At 34.5% G+C, this 17,730-nt stretch overlaps 2 protein-coding genes across 2 annotated transcripts; one reads left to right on the top strand and one right to left on the bottom strand.

Moving 5' to 3' along the window:
- Window positions 1-1,493: 1,493 nt before the first annotated feature.
- Window positions 1,494-8,329, top strand: LOC116002280 (putative inactive cadmium/zinc-transporting ATPase HMA3). The gene is made up of 9 exons (XM_031242384.1): window positions 1,494-1,711; window positions 4,623-4,886; window positions 5,080-5,177; window positions 5,265-5,520; window positions 5,911-6,048; window positions 6,134-6,455; window positions 6,559-6,761; window positions 7,040-7,242; window positions 7,325-8,329. Exons 1-9 carry the CDS (start codon window positions 1,507-1,509, stop codon window positions 8,327-8,329), a joined length of 2,694 nt encoding a protein of 897 aa, XP_031098244.1. The 5' UTR covers window positions 1,494-1,506.
- Window positions 8,330-9,795: 1,466 nt separating this feature from the next.
- Window positions 9,796-12,196, bottom strand: LOC116001702 (cytochrome P450 82A4-like). The gene is made up of 2 exons (XM_031241608.1): window positions 11,226-12,196; window positions 9,796-10,770 (listed from the first exon to the last, which is right to left on the bottom strand). The coding sequence occupies exons 1-2, from the start codon at window positions 12,150-12,152 to the stop codon at window positions 10,147-10,149; spliced, it is 1,551 nt and encodes a 516-aa protein (XP_031097468.1). The 5' UTR covers window positions 12,153-12,196; the 3' UTR covers window positions 9,796-10,146.
- Between the last annotated feature and the right edge of the window lie 5,534 nt (window positions 12,197-17,730).

The following is a 17,730-nucleotide window of genomic DNA, read 5'->3' as shown; positions in this document are numbered from 1 at the left end:
CTATTTTGCTGTTAGAGGCTGCAAATTTTTATTTTTCATTTCTTGTTTCCTTTCCTATTTATTAGGGGTATTTTTTTTTCTAATTTTAAAAATTGACCGTAGGAATTCCAGGTTAAATTTAATTTAAAATTTTTAATTTTTTTAATTATTAGTATTTAATATTTTTTTATTTGCTTCCGATGGAGTTGACTAGTTGAGAGTCTGACAATAGGGACATAGGGTTTATAAAATTAGAAGAATAACATAAAATATAAACGTACAAATTGTTTTTCCATAACAGTGCTAAACCCCCGCTTTAGCCCGTTACTATAAACAGCGGTTGTTATGCCAAGTTGCCAACGCCCAAACTGTTTTTCCATAACAGTGCTAAACCCCCGCTTTAGCCCATTACTATAAACAGCGGTTGTTATACCATGCTAGGTATATGTCACACTTTCAGAACTCTACGTTCACACTATTAGAACTTTATGTTCAAAATTTTAGAACTATATGTTCACAATTTTTGAACTCTACAATTTCATAATTCTATGTTCACAATTTCATAACTCTATGTTCACAATTTCATAACTCTATATTCAATAGTATAACACAATTTTTGAATCTATATAACCAAATTGTGAATATAAAGTTCAATTGTGAATATTGAGTAATGTAATTTTGTATATTGAGAATTTGATATCTAAAATTGTGAATATATGGTTTTAAAATTGTGAATATAGACTTTTAAATTTGTGAACATAGACCTGATCGAATCCACCTTGCGAGGTGGACCTAGGTCCATAGCATAATTTGCCCTATAAACAGAAACCAAATGAGACAACCAATTCGGGATAGAGGGAGTACTTATTATTTTATTAGCTTCTTCTTTGTTTTTCTTTTTCTTTTCTTTTAAATATAGAACAACCATTTTAAATTTTAATGTTATCATTGTCATACTTTAACGTACGCATGAGTATCCTTTCCGTTACATTTTTTTTTTCTTCTTAAATCTAATTTTATCTTATCATTGAGTTTTCTTAGTCAGGATATATACTGAAAATTCCTAAACACTAACACTAATAATGTTCGTGTTGATCAAGATCTAAGATAGAAAACTGCCCCATCTCATTCATACTCCTAATGGATTCTTAGTTTTATTTATTATGATAATTATTAGAAATATTAAACCAAACATATAATATTATAAAGTGGGAATTAAAGAATATTAGCTAGTTAGCTTTTCTCCAAAAGTTATGCCATATTTCCATATCTCCTCTCCTGTTAGGACTCCTACTATATTACACTTCTATTATTATTATAAGTCTGTAGCTTGTATATAGGTTTGGTTTGATCAAACACCAATTCTAATCTCTCCAACTTTCGAAAACACTCCCACACTCCACACCAAACCCTCTTTAGTCTTTAATTTATAAATCCCAATATATCTTGTCTCTCATATATATATACATCATTGCGTAGAGAGAAGCTGTGGAGTAGTAACAGTAGACAAGAAAAAAAAAAAACATCATGGGTGATGAAATGAGAGAGAAAAACAATAATGCAACAGAGAAAAGCTACTTTGATGTCCTTGGGATTTGCTGTCCTTCTGAGGTTCCTTTGATAGACAAGATTTTGAAGCCTCTGGACGGAGTTCATGACGTTTCCGTCATCGTTACCACAAAAACTGTCGTCGTCGTTCATGATCCTCTTCTCATTACCCAGCACCAGATAGGTACGTACCATACGTAACGTAATTAATATATTTATTTGTAAGGAAAATTGTACTTTTTGTTTCTAAGTTATATAATAATAGTAGAATATGTTCTGATTGTTGATATGTTCACTTTTTGTCCTTAAATTTACTAAATTTACCTCCAATGACTCAATTTACTTCATAGTTTAGGATGGATTTTTTTAGTTCTAGAATATAGTAGGTGAAACCTGAAAATTTTGAATTAAAAACAAAAAAGAAATATTTACTGAATAGTCTAACTATTTAGAAGTAATTTATATATCTAAAAAGTAGTTGGAAAGTCACTTAATTTCTCTCCTTGTTTTTCTTTTTTCTCTTCTTAAAAAAAATAATCATTTGATATGATACTACATCAAAAAGACTATATGTCGTAGACTTAAACACACGTTTCTTTAATTTAAATATGACAATCATAGTTTACATATTTTATACATAATACAAAAATTTAAGACTCTACCACTTGGAGAAAGTTTTGATCTAGGATGGTTATGCATTAAAGATTAATTTGGTGTATTATAGATTAGTATCTATAATTAATAGAGTAGTACTCAGTGAGAGATATTTGATAAGTGTGTTAGTTCGTCTCATTTAAGTAACAGAAAAAAAAATCACTCTTATTAGTTTCGTGATATTATCACATTTAATTAGAGATGTCAATTGGACTAACTCATTCAATTTCTGATTAGCCTTATTGGATTGCCAAGCTAATTAATTAATTTTTGTCACGTTCAAATTTCTTGACCCTAACTCTAAAACTTTGGTTTGTCGAGTTTATTGGTGGGAGGCTCATAACTTTTGACATTTTTAAATTAGCATTATAAACTTTAATTTTAATAAACTAGCACATTTACACTAATAAATATAAACTTATACATTATTCCAAAAAATATATATATAAACTTATACATCATTAAATCAATATCAACCTCCATTTTTAAATTTTCACTAAAAATAATTAATATACTTACACTATAATATAATAATTATAGTAAGTTTTTTATTTCATTATTTATTTTCATAAAAATATTTTATTTTGCAATAAATTTATTAATATATTTATTGAAAATTTATTTTAAAAATAATAAAAAATATTAAAGATGAACTTACAAATAAACTCTATGTATATTTTGTTTTACATCACTTATGTAACAAAGAATAGTCTTAAGAGACTCAAGATATTGGGCTAACTCGTTTGGGCCACTGAGCTTATCTGTTTTAGAATTATCGGGTCGATTTTTTATTTGGCTAAAAATATTTCGATTCTAACCCTTCAAAATTTTCAGTTTATTAGGCTAGTACATCAATTTCGAACTAAGATCGACATCCCTACATTTAGCTATCAATTTTTAAGTCGAAGCTAAATATAGCAATATATACAACTTTATACATGTGACCAGACTAAAAATGAAATTACATCGACTTTGTAGTTATATTAGTATGTAGTTCTTCGTTTACCAACTACTTTAAGTTACTAAATTTCTCTTTAATTAATATATTGATTATTTAACTAAGAAATAATACATGCATGTTTTCGGTAAGAGAATCTCACATAATATTTATTCGATTTCATAATCATAGGTTATAGTCATAGAGCATTATTTTAAATGGATATGTATTTGTCATTATGGACCACAATAAAAGGATAACTAACGTAGAAGGATCGTGACGTTTGATATGAAACTGTATGGAGAGAACAAATGCATGATGTCGGAGAAAGAGTTTCGTGGCGTCGAGTGCCCAAATGTAAGATGCCGTATATGCATGTATATATGTCGTTGGATTGAAGTTACGTTGCACGATGCCAAGAAAATATTTTCATCCCTTTCAATTCTCTCCTTATCTCTTTTTCTAATTTCGGAAATATATATAGTCTTATTATATATGTTGTCTTCCCTCTTTTATATCTATGCATAGTACACACAATTAAGTTAGTCAAAGATAGGCCTGCACCTACGCCTATAGGCAAATTATGCTTATGAACCCGGGTCCACTTTGCAAGGTGGATCCAAGTCCATGTTCACAATTATAAAATTCTATATTTACAATTTTAAAACTCTAAATTCACAATTTTATAATTCTATATTCGTAATTTTAGATCTCAATATATAAAATTACATTACTCAATATTCACAATTTTTGAACTCTATATTCACAATTTTGTTATACTGTTGAATATAGAGTTGTGAAATTGTGAACATAGAGTTATAAAATTGTGAACATGAAATTATGAAAGTGTACACATGGAATTATAAAATTGTGAACATAGAGTTATGAAGTTGTGAATGTGAAGTTATGAAATTGTAAACGTGAAATTATGAAATTGTGAACATGAACCTAGATCTACCATGTAATGTGAACCCGGATCCATGGCATAATAAATGTACGCCTATACATAGTACACACAATTAAGTTAGTCCAAGATAGGCCTGCATCTATGCATGCAAAATCTAGCACGAACATTGGGGGTTTGAAATTTTTTGTTACAATTTAATTTGGTGTTGAGCATGGTAGATTGGATTTGATGGATACTCCCGAGTGGGGTACCGGCCTAGCGCGTACCTAGTATATGGAGTTTGTCGATTGGCTGTTTTTGTCCGTGAATGGGTCGGGTTTGGTTGCTCATTGGCCCGCCTGACGTAGGCAGTCTAATTGTGGTGCTCGACTAGATGCAGCACTCTAAACGTTCATTATTCTTGTATAAATTGTAGAGGGTTTAGATTTTAATACTAAACCAATTATTCTGTCTCATTGGTTTTTAGTACTTTATTATCAATTTCCTTTTGTTTTATGGTTGTGTTGCCCGCGCATGATTAATGAATAATAATAATAATAATAATAATAATAATAATCTATTAATATCCTTAGCTGAATTGTGGTTAATTATGAGCAGTGAGGGCACTAAACAAAGCAAGTTTGGAGGCAAGCATAAAAGTGAATGGAGAAACAAATGATCATCAGCCAAAAATGTTGCCAAGTCCTTATGCGGTTATTTGTGGGATCCTGCTACTGCTCTCCTTTCTTAAATATGTGTATGCACCCTTGAAATGGTTAGCTGTTGCCGCCGCCGTCGTCGGCAGCTTTCCCGTTCTTAGAAGGGCCGTGGCGGCGCTGCGTAATCTCACACTTGACATCAACATTCTTATGATAATTTCAGGTAATTAATAATATTGATAGCTATCTATCTCAATCATATATCCCAGCATGCATGCATCTCTTAGTGGAGTTTTAATACACCAAACTTCTGCTTTTTTGCACTAAAATGAAAGGCAAAATGGTGGAAATACACCAAACTTCTGCTTCTTTTTTTTTTTTGTAATTAATTTTTATGTTTTTCTCTGTGTGTCCAGTTGTAGGTTCAATTGTTCTACATGATTACTGGGAAGCTGCTACAATTGTCTTCCTTTTCACCACAGGAGAATGGTTGGAGTCAAGGGCAAGTCACAAGGTTTGCAACCAGGCCAACAGCATTATATTCCCTCTGTAAAATTTTTTCTATTTCTGGAAAAAGTACATTAACTACTTCACTGTGTAGGCCATGGCTGTTATGTCATCACTAGTAAATGTTGTCCCACAAAGAGCTGTGTTAGCTGAAACTGGTGAAATACTTGATGCTAATGAAGTCAAACTGGACACCATTCTTGCTGTTAAGGCTGGTGAGGTAATACCAATTGATGGAATTGTTGTGGAAGGGGAATGTGAGGTAGATGAGAAGACTTTGACTGGGGAGTCATTTCCTGTGGCAAAGCAAAAGGATTCAACTGTTTGGGCTGGCACAATTAACCTTAATGGTACTTATATATAGCACATCAACTTTATGTGATTTTGAGTTTTAATTTGTCATCAATTAGAGTTAATTTCATTTCTGGCCCTAAATTTATAGATACAGTCCACTTTTAGTCATTCTTTTTCAGAACATCCATTTAGTCATAGTATTGCGCTGCTGTGGCATGACCATTTTTGGTCCTCCGTCAACAATGTCATTATATACGGAGACATTTCGACCATAAAGTTAACGGAAGACAAAAAATGATTATGCCACAATGATACTAGGACTAAGGGGATATTCTGAAAAAATGACTAAAAGTGAATTGCCATGCACCTATAAATCTAGGACTAAAAATAGAATTAACTCTCGACAATTATTTTTTGCCTACTCTTTCATCATATATATCCTTCAGGCTACATTAGCATCAAGACTACTGCATTGGCTGAAGATTGTGCGGTGGCTAGAATGGCAAAGCTGGTAGAAGAAGCTCAGAGCAACAAGTCCAAAGCCCAAAGATCAATAGACAAGATTGCTAAGTATTACACACCAGGTAACAACTAACATCTTCTCTCAATTAACTTTCTGGTTACTACTTAGCCTCTGATCTGCAATGAAATATTTGGTTTGTGTTGCAGCCATTGTGGCTATTTCAGCCTCTTTGGCAATAAGTGCAGTGAAAGCCGAGAATCGAAGCGAAAGGTACCACTTGGCTTTGGTTGTGTTGGTGAGTGCATGCCCCTGTGCGCTTGTGTTGTCCACACCTGTTGCAATGTTCTGTGCACTTTCGCGAGCCGCGGCTTCAGGTGTGCTGTTTAAAGGTGCAGAGTACCTTGAGATTCTTGCCAAAGTAAAGGTCATAGCTTTTGACAAGACAGGGACAATAACAAGGGGGGAATTTACAGTGGCACACTTCAGCTCACTCCTGGATGGTATCAACCACAATACACTGCTTTCCTGGTAAAGATTACATCTCAGCTCATCCAATATATTGTAGAAGAATGTGGTTATGGCAGCCAATATAGTCTATAGATGATAGTAAAGTGTAGTGATTCACATTCAGGGTTTCAAGCATAGAGAGCAAGTCAAGTCACCCAATGGCTCCTGCCATAATCAACTATGCACAGTTGCATTCTGTGGAGCCAAATCCTGAGAAAGTAGAACACTTTCAGAACTTTCCTGGTGAAGGAATTTATGGTGAAATTGATGGGATGGAAATCTACATAGGAAACAAGAAAATATCTGCCAGAGCAGGATGCACCTCAGGTAATGCATCAATTTATTAGTTATTACTGATTTTTTGTTAGACTGTTGATTTAGTAACCACAATGTTACAAGTCCGACTCCTAGTGAAAGTAACCTATTAGCCTTCTTGATTTGAGTCAGTCAGGTATAGGCAACCTAGGCTGGTTTACTTTTTTGCTAGCTAGGGTCACATAACGTGGTTTATGCAGTGCAGACCCTCAGATAGTGGCTATGAGTTTCCCTTGTCATCCAAAAATATGTTTCCATGATTCATTCTAATGAACAATCTATGAATTTAGTTCCAGAATTTGATGGTGATGGAAGAGAAGGAAAGTCCATGAGCTACATATTTGTGGGATCATCTTTGGCTGGAGTTTTCAGCCTGTCTGATGCATGCAGAACTGGGGTACAAGAAGCAATTAGAAAGCTGAAGGTGATGGGGATCAAAACTGTAATGCTTACAGGAGATAGCTATGCAGCTGCCAGGCATGTTCAAGAACAGGTACCTAAGCTATATATACTTACATCAATCCTTCAATTATTTGTACTTGTGGTGATTCTAGTAAAGATATAATAATCTGCAGCTAGGTGGTGCCTTAGACGAGTTTCATGCCGAACTTCTTCCTGAGGAGAAGGCGAAAATCATAAAGAACTTTCAGAAGGGAGCTCGAACGGGGATGATAGGCGACGGTTTGAACGATGCCCCTGCTTTAGCCACTGCTGATGTTGGGATCTCAATGGGTATTTCTGGGGCAGATCTTGCCCGGGAAACGGGACATGTTATCCTCATGACAAATGATATTGGCAGGATACCTAAAGCCATACAACTTAGCAGAAGAGTTTGGAGGAAAGTGATTGAGAACATTGTGCTGGCAATCTGCACTAAGGCTGCTATAATGGCATTAGCCATAGCTGGTCACCCACTGGTTTGGGCTGCAGTTCTGGCTGATGTTGGAACCTGCTTGGTAGTCATCTTGAATAGCATGCTTCTTCTACGAGGACGAGGAGAGGCGCCTAAACGTAGTCGAAAGAAGTGCTGCAAATCTTCTGCTGCATTTCATACCAAGAAACATAAATGCAGCAGGGAAACTACTACTACCAAGTCATCATCATCTCATGCTCCTCACCACCGGCCTTCGAATTCTTGCTGCTCCAAATCTGAGTCCCGAAAGACCTGCAAGTCCCGGAGATGTTTAGCCAAGAAATGTGGTTCGAGATTTGGCAAGAAGTGTGCCCCATCATGTTCTTCCAAGATTTCATGTGCAAAAGACCATGGCTGTCATCCTCAATCATGCCAAAGTGGCCATAATTGTTCAGATAATCCAACATTACATAAACATGATGATGAGCATTCAAAGTCACTACATATGACGATTATGCCTGACTGTTCTACATCAGATCCGTGCTGCAATCGTATATCAGACACTAGGATAATGGAAGAGGAACATCATTGTGAGCATGGAGCTGATGAGGATAACCATTGTGAAGGCTCTGCAGAACCAGAGATAATGCATGACTGTTCTGCACTTCATGAATGTCATAGCAATCATATATTAGGAGGAAGCTTATCTGAAATAGTTGTAGAATAAATTTAAAGCTTAATTAGTTGCAGAAACTATTATATATATATATTATGGTTATTCGATCATATCATCATATAGTAATGAACAGAATTGGAATGATGTCCACGATAATTGCACAATGATCACACACCAATACGTACGGCAATACATTGAATTAATGTTCCCAAGATATACACATGTTCTTATCATCAACATATATATATATATATATATATTTCTATGATGATGCGAAGGCAGGCGTGGGGTAAGGAGAACATGGAGGGGTGCCTTGGCAAATTATTATTAGGACCATGGTCTAAAATGAAGTCATTTTGATGTTAAAAAAATCTTGTTCCACTTGCTTGTTAAAATAATGAACATTTGGGAGTAAGATAATATATTTTATAAGTTAGAATAATGTAATTTATGTGTTCAGAATATAATAATGTACTTTATATGTGTTAGAATAATGAAATTTTTAGGGTAAGATAATGTATTTAATATGTTAAAATAATGTATTTTATGAATTGAAATAATGTATAATATACTTTACGTGTTAGAATCGTTCCTGTATGCTCCAAAAGACTTCCAAATGACTCGTTGCAACCAATTTATCTAAAGAAACAACAATTCACAAACAAGTCATAGGTTCAACTCAACTAAAAGCATTTTGTTATAAAAAATTGTTAAAATATGTGGTGAAAAAGTGTTAAGAATCAAAGTATAGACTAAGATAATGAATAAATAACTCCATTATACCACTCTTTAATAAACACATAATGACACATTATTTTCATATTATTTCTTCAAAAGGAAAAATACTTAGTCAATTATTAACTATTTCAATCATTTAAAGACCTATGTAATTAATTAGTACTATACATATTGCGACTTTTATTTTCTCTCATTTCGAGAGCTTTAAATCCATTAGGGACTTTTCGAATGAATATTAACGTCTAATCACCCATAAGTATGCGGTCAAAACGTTCATCATCTCAACTAAAAGTTTAAGCTGATAGTTGGACTGCACACGCCCCTCACGTGTGCGGGCCGATAACCTTTTGCATGGCTTTGATACCAAATTGAAGCATGTGCTCCATCTCAACTAAAAGCGTAAGCTGATAGTTGGACTGCACATTTATGTTTATATTATATTTATGCTCAACAAAAATGTCATCCATTGTGAGAAAGTATATTTAATCAAAATCAATCCAGGTCTCTTGTCTAAACTTTTGAGTTACTTTTCTGGCTTTATAATTTATTATCACACCACCTCATTATTTTTATTTCTCTTTCACACAAACACTCATTTATAACCTACAAGGTTAACACTCAATGGTATAGGTGTTATAAGAAAATACATTTAATCACAATGAAAGTTGAGTTGATATTCCTATAATAATCCCTCCTTGCAATCCCTTTCAATTCCCTCTATGAAAATGGTGTCATAGAATGTATTCATAGAAATAGTTGAAGAATAAATTTAAGCTTAGTTGCAGAAACTATTTTATATAGCATATAAGCACAATGATCACACACCAATACGGCAATACATACATTAAATTAATGTTCACAAGATACACGCATATGTTCTTATCACCAGCATATTGCAAAAGAAAAGTGGTAAATACATACAATGTAGAGACTAAGCTCTAATTGTAGCTCATAGCCTTATAGGTTCTATGATATCTGAATCCATGTCTTATGGATTCATGGTCAACACCCTTCTTCCCTACCTTTAGGAGGCATTGGATTGCCCCAAATCTCACTCTTATTTCAAAGGACAAGAAGTATGTGCTTACATAAAGGATAGTGCCTACTATTCAGTTCCATAATTAAGCTGCTCAACCGTAGAGATGCGAAGGCAGGCGTGGGGTAAGAAAAACATGGAGGGGACTTGCCTTTTTGTTGGTAATCCCGACCATCTCTATCATGTCAATATGCTCATTTGAAATTCTCTTTAAATCAAAGTCATGAATAAGACACGACAATACCAACCCCATAATTTGTAGGACTAAAGAAATCGCAGGGCAAACTCTCCTTCCACTCCCGAATGGAATTAGATCAAAATCATTGCCCCTAACATCAATGTCCTTGTATTCATTCAAGAATCTCTCCGGCTTAAACATATCTGGATCTGACCAAAAGTTTGTATCTCGATGAATCATAGATACATTCACCAATAGCCGTGTACCCTTTTGAATGTTGTAGCCATTGACCACACAATCATCTATACATTCATGGGGTAACAAGAGAGGACCAGGAGGATATAAACGTAAAGTTTCTTTCACCACAGCTTGAAGATAAATCAAGTTGCTTAAGTCATATTGGTTCACATGTCTTTCCCTTCCAACATGGATGTCTAGCTCTGCTCTAATCTTCTCTAGCACACCAGGATTGTTTAATATTAAAGAGAGTGCCCATATTAATGTTGTAGTAGTTGTTTCGGTACCAGCTAATAGCATACCCTACCATAAAGAGCAAATAATAACATAAATGACAACATTAGATAAATAGTTGGTATACCCTTCATATTTTCTATTGAGTTTGCAATAATTATATATCATCAATCATGATTTAGATTTCAAAAATACAATATTATAGAAAATTTTTCATATAAACAATATATAAACCAAAAAATTTGTCACCAATTCTTTTCCCTACTAAAATTGATGTGACAAGAAATCTTATTTTATTCATTGATTATTATGAATTCGCCTACCTCATCATTTGTAATATGGTGAAAAGTTTTGATCTCTATAGCATGATTCTAAACAAACATATAGAGAATATTTAATGTGGGTCTATATATGTGGATGTCAAAATAAATAACTAAATTTTATATAATTGATGGCAATTAAACCTCTTCATTATTGATTTACTATAGAGTACTATACAACAAATTAAAAGAGTGATCACATACCATGCAAGTAGATTTCATAATTGTGTCAGCATCAAAATCTTTAGGAATATCTTTTTGATCCCCATCACCATGAAAACTTTTAAGCAATCCATCCATGAAGTCTTCTTCTTCTTTAGATTTGGAATTTATTTTCCTTTTATGTTCTTGTAGCCACCCTTCCACTATACTGTCCATCTTTTTAGCTGTCTCCTTCAAGGCCTTCTTATGACCTCCTATGTCCAACCATCTTAGCCATGGCAGATAATCATCCACAACAATCACCTCATTCAGATTAAGTAATCGCCGGGCCGTCGTCATTACTCTCCGGCTCACTTCTTCCTCGTACTGCTGCCCGAAAAGCGTCTTCATCGTCACGTCCATGATTAGTTTCCCAAACAACTCCTTCATCTCCAGTTTTGTTACATCCGAGGTTTCATTCTTGTCCCTTAGCCAGCTTCGATAGATGTCTTGGGTAAACGATCTTAGTCCCGTTTCCCAAACCCGCATGAGCGCCTCTCTATGGCGGTTGGATAGCAGCAGGAGCACGACAACCTTGCGGACATGACGCCAGTACTCACCGTACGGACACAGCCCAAACATGGCGTAGTTGTATCCTATGATCTCCGAGGTTAAGGCCTTGGGTCGGCCCGCGAGCGCTTTGTCGTTGGTTGTAAAGCACTCTTTGGCGATTCGCGAGTCGCTGACCACCAAGACTTGTTGCTTGCCGAGCCTTATTCGGAATATAGGCCCGTATTTGTCCGCCATGTCGGCCAGGATTTTGAAGGTGGCTCGAGGGGCTGCGAGGAGGTGGAGATGGCCAATTATCGGCCACGCGCCGCCGGCTTCGGGTGGTTCTTGGGTCGACCCTTTGTGAAATACAAGGTTGTAGAAAAAAGTGATGATTAGTAGAAATGTGGTAGCCAAAGCTGCTACACTAATGAAATCCATTGAGGTAACCTGATGAAGAACTAGATTGCTTTCGACCACATACATACAAGGAATTCTCATTATATTGTTGTCTTTAATTAGCGTCATAATTTACTCTTTATAAACAATTAAAATAAATAAAGTTTGATAAATTTAATCACCGATCATTGTTTAATTTTGTCTCCATTCTATTTATTTACTGTTTGACGGAACCAACTGACCAACTTTTGTTAAAATATTATTAACGACGAATAGGCCTTATTACTTCATGAGTATTACAAACCTTTTTCTGTTTAAAAATATAATGGTAATGGGATCAGGGGGCCAGTGACCATTTTCACTACAGCTCACCTCATTCTAGAAGCTTATCTGAAATAATTTTAGAATAAATTTAAGTTTAGAAATTAGGATCGATTTGGTTCACAAAAAATATTTAACGATGATTGGAATTTAAATTTTATGAAAAAGAAATTATTGGGGCCAATTGATTCTATTGTTTGATTGTAAAATTAAAAAAAAATTCTAAGAATATTATTAATTTCATTGTTTGGTTGGATTGCGAATTGTAAAGTTGAGTATAAAGACCAATATGCATCTAGACAATAATAATGACAATAAAAGTAACTGTATGTGATTTACAAATTAAAATATTATAATTATATATTTTATTATTATAATATAATAAAAATTATTATACATATTTAGTCTAAAAGGTAATTAACAAAGTTCTATGACGATAAAATTGCCCTATCACAAAGTATTTGGTAGGATGAAATTTCAATTATATTCCCACCGAATAGTAACACCTTGTTGCTAAAATAAAACTAGAAATGAAAACTAAAAACAGAGCTCATGCAATAACGTCTATTGTCAAATGTAACCGTAGTAGGATTAAAATGATACTTTATTGTTACTATAATGAAACTAATGTATATGAAAAATGAAACTAAAAAATAAAGCTCATATAATAACATATATTGTAAAATGAACATGAAGTGTAATTAAAATTATACTTCAGTGTTACTATAATTAAACTAGTGTTTGTGAAAAAAAAAAAATAGAGCTCATGCTATAACGTATATTGTCAAATGAAACTGATGGCTAGAATAATTACAAATAGACCCGGAGCGGGACAACACGAAGCGAACCAAGTCCGAAGCACCAAAGGAAACCTGGAATCGAGCCCAACCGACCCGGGCATTGCCAAGCTCCGTGCTTGGTCATGAGGTCGGCCAACTTGGCCAAGGTCCGCCGTCTCGGCCAAGGTTGGTCTCCTTAGCGAGGTTGGCCATCTTGGCCATGAGGTCAGCCACGTGGTGGGCCGCTTCGGCCAAGGTCAGCCACCTCGGCCAAGGTCGGCACTCGGTCGAGCCCCGTGCTCGACCGAGTGAAGGCTCTTCGCATTGGTCTGAGTCTTGCGGCATTTGTTGCGGTCCAAGGCAGTTGTAACTCCCTAGCATTTTCTCCGGGGTAGTTAGGACCAATTTAGAGTATAAAATCACTCCATTGTGTGTTGTTGAGGGGGAGAAGCCTACACATCATGTCCTAAGAACATACTTGTCTTGTTATTACACGATTCTCACCGCTGTAATAGCATTCTCTTATTAATACAAGATTCAATCTCCGTGATTATCCATTTTGTCTTATCATTACAACACTCCTTGTTCAATTCTACATTGTCGTCTAGTCCCTTTAACATATTGGGGTCTTCTAAGTTATCTGTTGTGCTTAAATTATATAATTGTGGTGATATATTATGTTTATTATTAATTGTGAAGTATATTGTGAGATGTTTGTGTTGGTTTAAAAATAGTTATGTGTTGGTTTGAAATTAGTTATTTGTGTTGGTTAATTCGAAAATAGTCATTTGTGTTGGTTTAAAAATATCATTGTGATAGATATAGGTTTAATTTGTTGTTATTAGTTTTGTAAAATTTGATGTTGATTGGGTGGTTTTGGATTTGAAAAATTATGTACTTTTGAATACATAAAATTGGGTAATGTTGTAAATTTATTTGAATTATTTAAAAAAAAAAAATTCCGCGGCACCAGCTCGTGCGGGTGCCGCATAAAGTAATAAAAAAAAAAGGCTACTGATGAATGTCTTAAACCAATGCTTTTTCCTTACACAATTTGGTACTTTTTGCTTGTTACTCATTATATTAGGGAGTCATATTGCTTGTGTTAGGTGATTTGATATAGAAATGATGTTTTGAAGCATTTGATCAAGTTTTTGGTGTTGCCTTAACACGAGAGCATTGTTGGACAATCAAAGTAATGATGTTGAGAGCATTGGATATTTTAGGATGGATCATGGCATGACCGGCAGCCGAGGAGAGCATCAAAGTGACCACCGAAGAGGTCGAAGACCTACCCGGTGAGCCACGGCGTGTCCACGCTTGAGGCAACCAAGCAGATTACACTGCCTCTGCCTGGTGGCCACGGGTGTGGCCACTGGGCAGAACTGCCCTACAATCTGGCATGGGCGTGGCCACGCCCGTGGCCATCCCCCTGCAATTTTTGACAGCGTTTTTGGCCCTTTAAAAGCTGATTTCTCCACCCCAAAAAGAGATCTTTCATTTTCATCTTCATTTCCTAGCTAGGGTTTGTTTATAATAGCATAGAATAGGGTTGAATACTTGTTCCTCTTCACTTCCAAGCATCAAGAACATTGTAAATGTTGGATTCAAAAGCTCAATAGAGAAGTTTTTCTTACCCATCTCTTCCTTTGATTTCTCTTTATGCTTTCATTTACTTCTTTAATATTTTGCATCTATTGTTATATTATGAGTAGCTAAACCATTTTTGGGACTAGGATTTGGTTTGATTTATTGCTATTGATGCCTATATAAGTTGTATTGCATAAAGGGGATTATTTGGGTGTTCTAGGGTTAGTTGTGTGAATTGGATTTGTTATGAAATTGTGTATAATTGTTGGATCCCTTTTATATGCCGAATTTGGAGTGTGTTTGTTGCTACGAGAGTAGAGCTTGTACACTAGCCACACATTGACACACTTAATGCCTAATACGAGAGTATTTCGGGTATTAAGGAGAATTTATGCTTTGTGTTCTTGTTTAGGCAACTTTAGGTTGGATTGTCACGAGAGTGGAGCTCAAAGTGAGGTTGCAAGTCCAAATTGCTACGAGAGTGGTATTTGGACACTCTTGTGCATCTCACTTACCCTTTTGCCTCGTTTTAATCCCCTAATCCTTAGTAGAATAATTGACATCTTAGCTTGAAATAACAAGTCCCGGTCCTTTATTTTACTTGTCTAATTTGTCATTTGCTAAACCATATCAACCAAATTCTTTAACAATAGACCTAGCTTCTATAAGAATAGTTTTAGCTTGTGCTTAACTCCACATTACATCAATTCCTAACATTACAAAAGCCATCTCCAGTGAAACGATATCTAAACCATAGACTGTAATTTGATACTTGATGGATGCGTGAAAAAAATCCTTATCAGCTACGTTCTGCGGCACTCGTAAAGTACGGTGATGCAGAAAGTATAGGTTTTCCGCGTCACCCGTAAAGGGTGCCGCGGAAAGCTTATAATTTTTTATTTAATTAAATATTTTTCGCGGCACACGCCCAGCTACGGGTGCATCGGAATGTATTTAATTTTAAAAATAAATTTATAATAAGCTTTCCGCGGTTATGGGTGCCGCGGAAAGCCTATACTTTGAGCGTCACCACCATCCGCTATACCTATAGAGGTGTAGCCAAAACACTTTTACAAGTGTAGTGGATGGATTTTTTTTTTGTACTAGTGCTAATATCTAATTTTTTCAAATATTTAATTTAATTTTTGCCTAATATCTATTTTTTTTTCTCAGTTCTTTACTGTGTATTTTTCCTAAGCATTCTTCTCTTCGCAATTCTTTACTGTATGTGTTCATCAATGTCAGAGACAAACAACACTCATCACCCTTGTGTTGTATGAATACATATATGTTGCAATATATATCACTATTTAAATTAAATTTATGAAAATGTCATTTTATGTCTTTTTACAGTTATTATCTTATTCTAACAGCTAATTTTACCAAATACCTTAATTTCAATCATTTAACTTATTAGCTACTAGTTTTTCAGCTTCAGCTGCTAACTTTTCAGCTTTCAGGCTTCAACTTTCAACTAGCTTTTTAGTTAGGCCTGCAAAACATAAACCTCACTCTTGTGATTAAATTTGTTAAGTAACCAAACTTAATGTTACACACTTTCATTATATTTCAAAATTTCTATCTGATTCGGAAGGATGTAGCAACTTTCTTAAAGATGAAAAAGATAGATGGATCTTCAATGCGGGTATATATATGCTCCATTTAAAATCCAAACTGTGGGCAAAGCGTTCAAGGTTTGAAGATTGCAGCTTGGTTTAAAGGGTGGCATCAAGAAGTCTTTGTTGAATGCAACTCTGACAGAGTGTGGTTAAATGGATTAAAGGTACGGTGCATGTAAACATAGCATTTTGATGGGCTTAGTGGCAAATTTCATTGTGGAATGCAAACGCATGCTACAACGGCAGGCTGTGAGATATCCAGATTAGTTATGTGTTTAGAGAGTAAAATCAAGTGACAATGCAAATATTTGATCAAGGAATCACTTTTGTATGAGAGATGGTTGAAATATATCTAGTTTCTCAAAAGAATGCTTCAAAGAATTCTCAATGAGGACATTCTTGGAGTTGCTAAGGCCCTGACGTTTTACTAGCAATTAGGATGCATCTTTCGTTGCTTCCCTGGAGGTACCCCTCTCCTATGATCAATATATATATATAGAGAGAGATAAAGGATGAAGTGAAAAAGAAATATGATGCAATTTGAGTCCTTAAGTTCAGATCAACGTTCAGAAGCAATTTAAAAAAATGCGGTGACATTATAGTAATTTTGTGTAATTAAGGTCAATTTTTTTTTTTTTTTTTTTTTTTTTGCATTCCAACACATTGTTATGTCATATAGAGCACACAATATTGTGCATTCGTAGTACATATTGTTGAGCCTCCCTAAGCTAAGCACATTATTGTATCTTCTAGTTTTTAGATCATAGGTGTTATATATATATATATATATATATATATATATATATATATATATTAAAGACATAAAGAGCCTTTGATCATGAATCACTAATTACTAATTTTAGTTGAATATTATATTGTGATCTTTTAAGATTTGTGTGAAAGATCATACATTAAATTTAGTGTTTTCAATAGTTGTTTCATATTTTTCTACTTTTAAGTGCACATTTTTACTTTTCTAGAGTTCCAGTGCACATCGTTATGCCTTCCAGAGCATTTTTTTTAAATCGTAGGTAGCGAATTTTTTTATTATAAAAAAGATCAATTAATCTTGATCACTATTACTAATTTGAGTTGAATATTGTTTGATTGTTTATTATTTATGGTCGTTTATGATTTGTGTTGAAGATCATATATTAAATTTAATTTTTTCAATAATTATTGTTTCACATCTTTATGCATCCTGTACACATTTTTTTTGTCTTACAGAGCACATTGTTATGCCTTCCAAAATACATTGTTGTGTCTTCTAGAGCATATTGTTGAAGTTCGTATTTGACGATTTTTTTATCT

Source organism: Ipomoea triloba, chromosome 13 (genome assembly GCF_003576645.1).
Source record: "Ipomoea triloba cultivar NCNSP0323 chromosome 13, ASM357664v1".
Classification (NCBI taxonomy): Eukaryota; Viridiplantae; Streptophyta; class Magnoliopsida; order Solanales; family Convolvulaceae; genus Ipomoea; species Ipomoea triloba.
The sequence above is the reverse complement of the archived record's forward strand: the minus strand, read 5'-3'. Positions and strand labels throughout refer to the sequence as shown.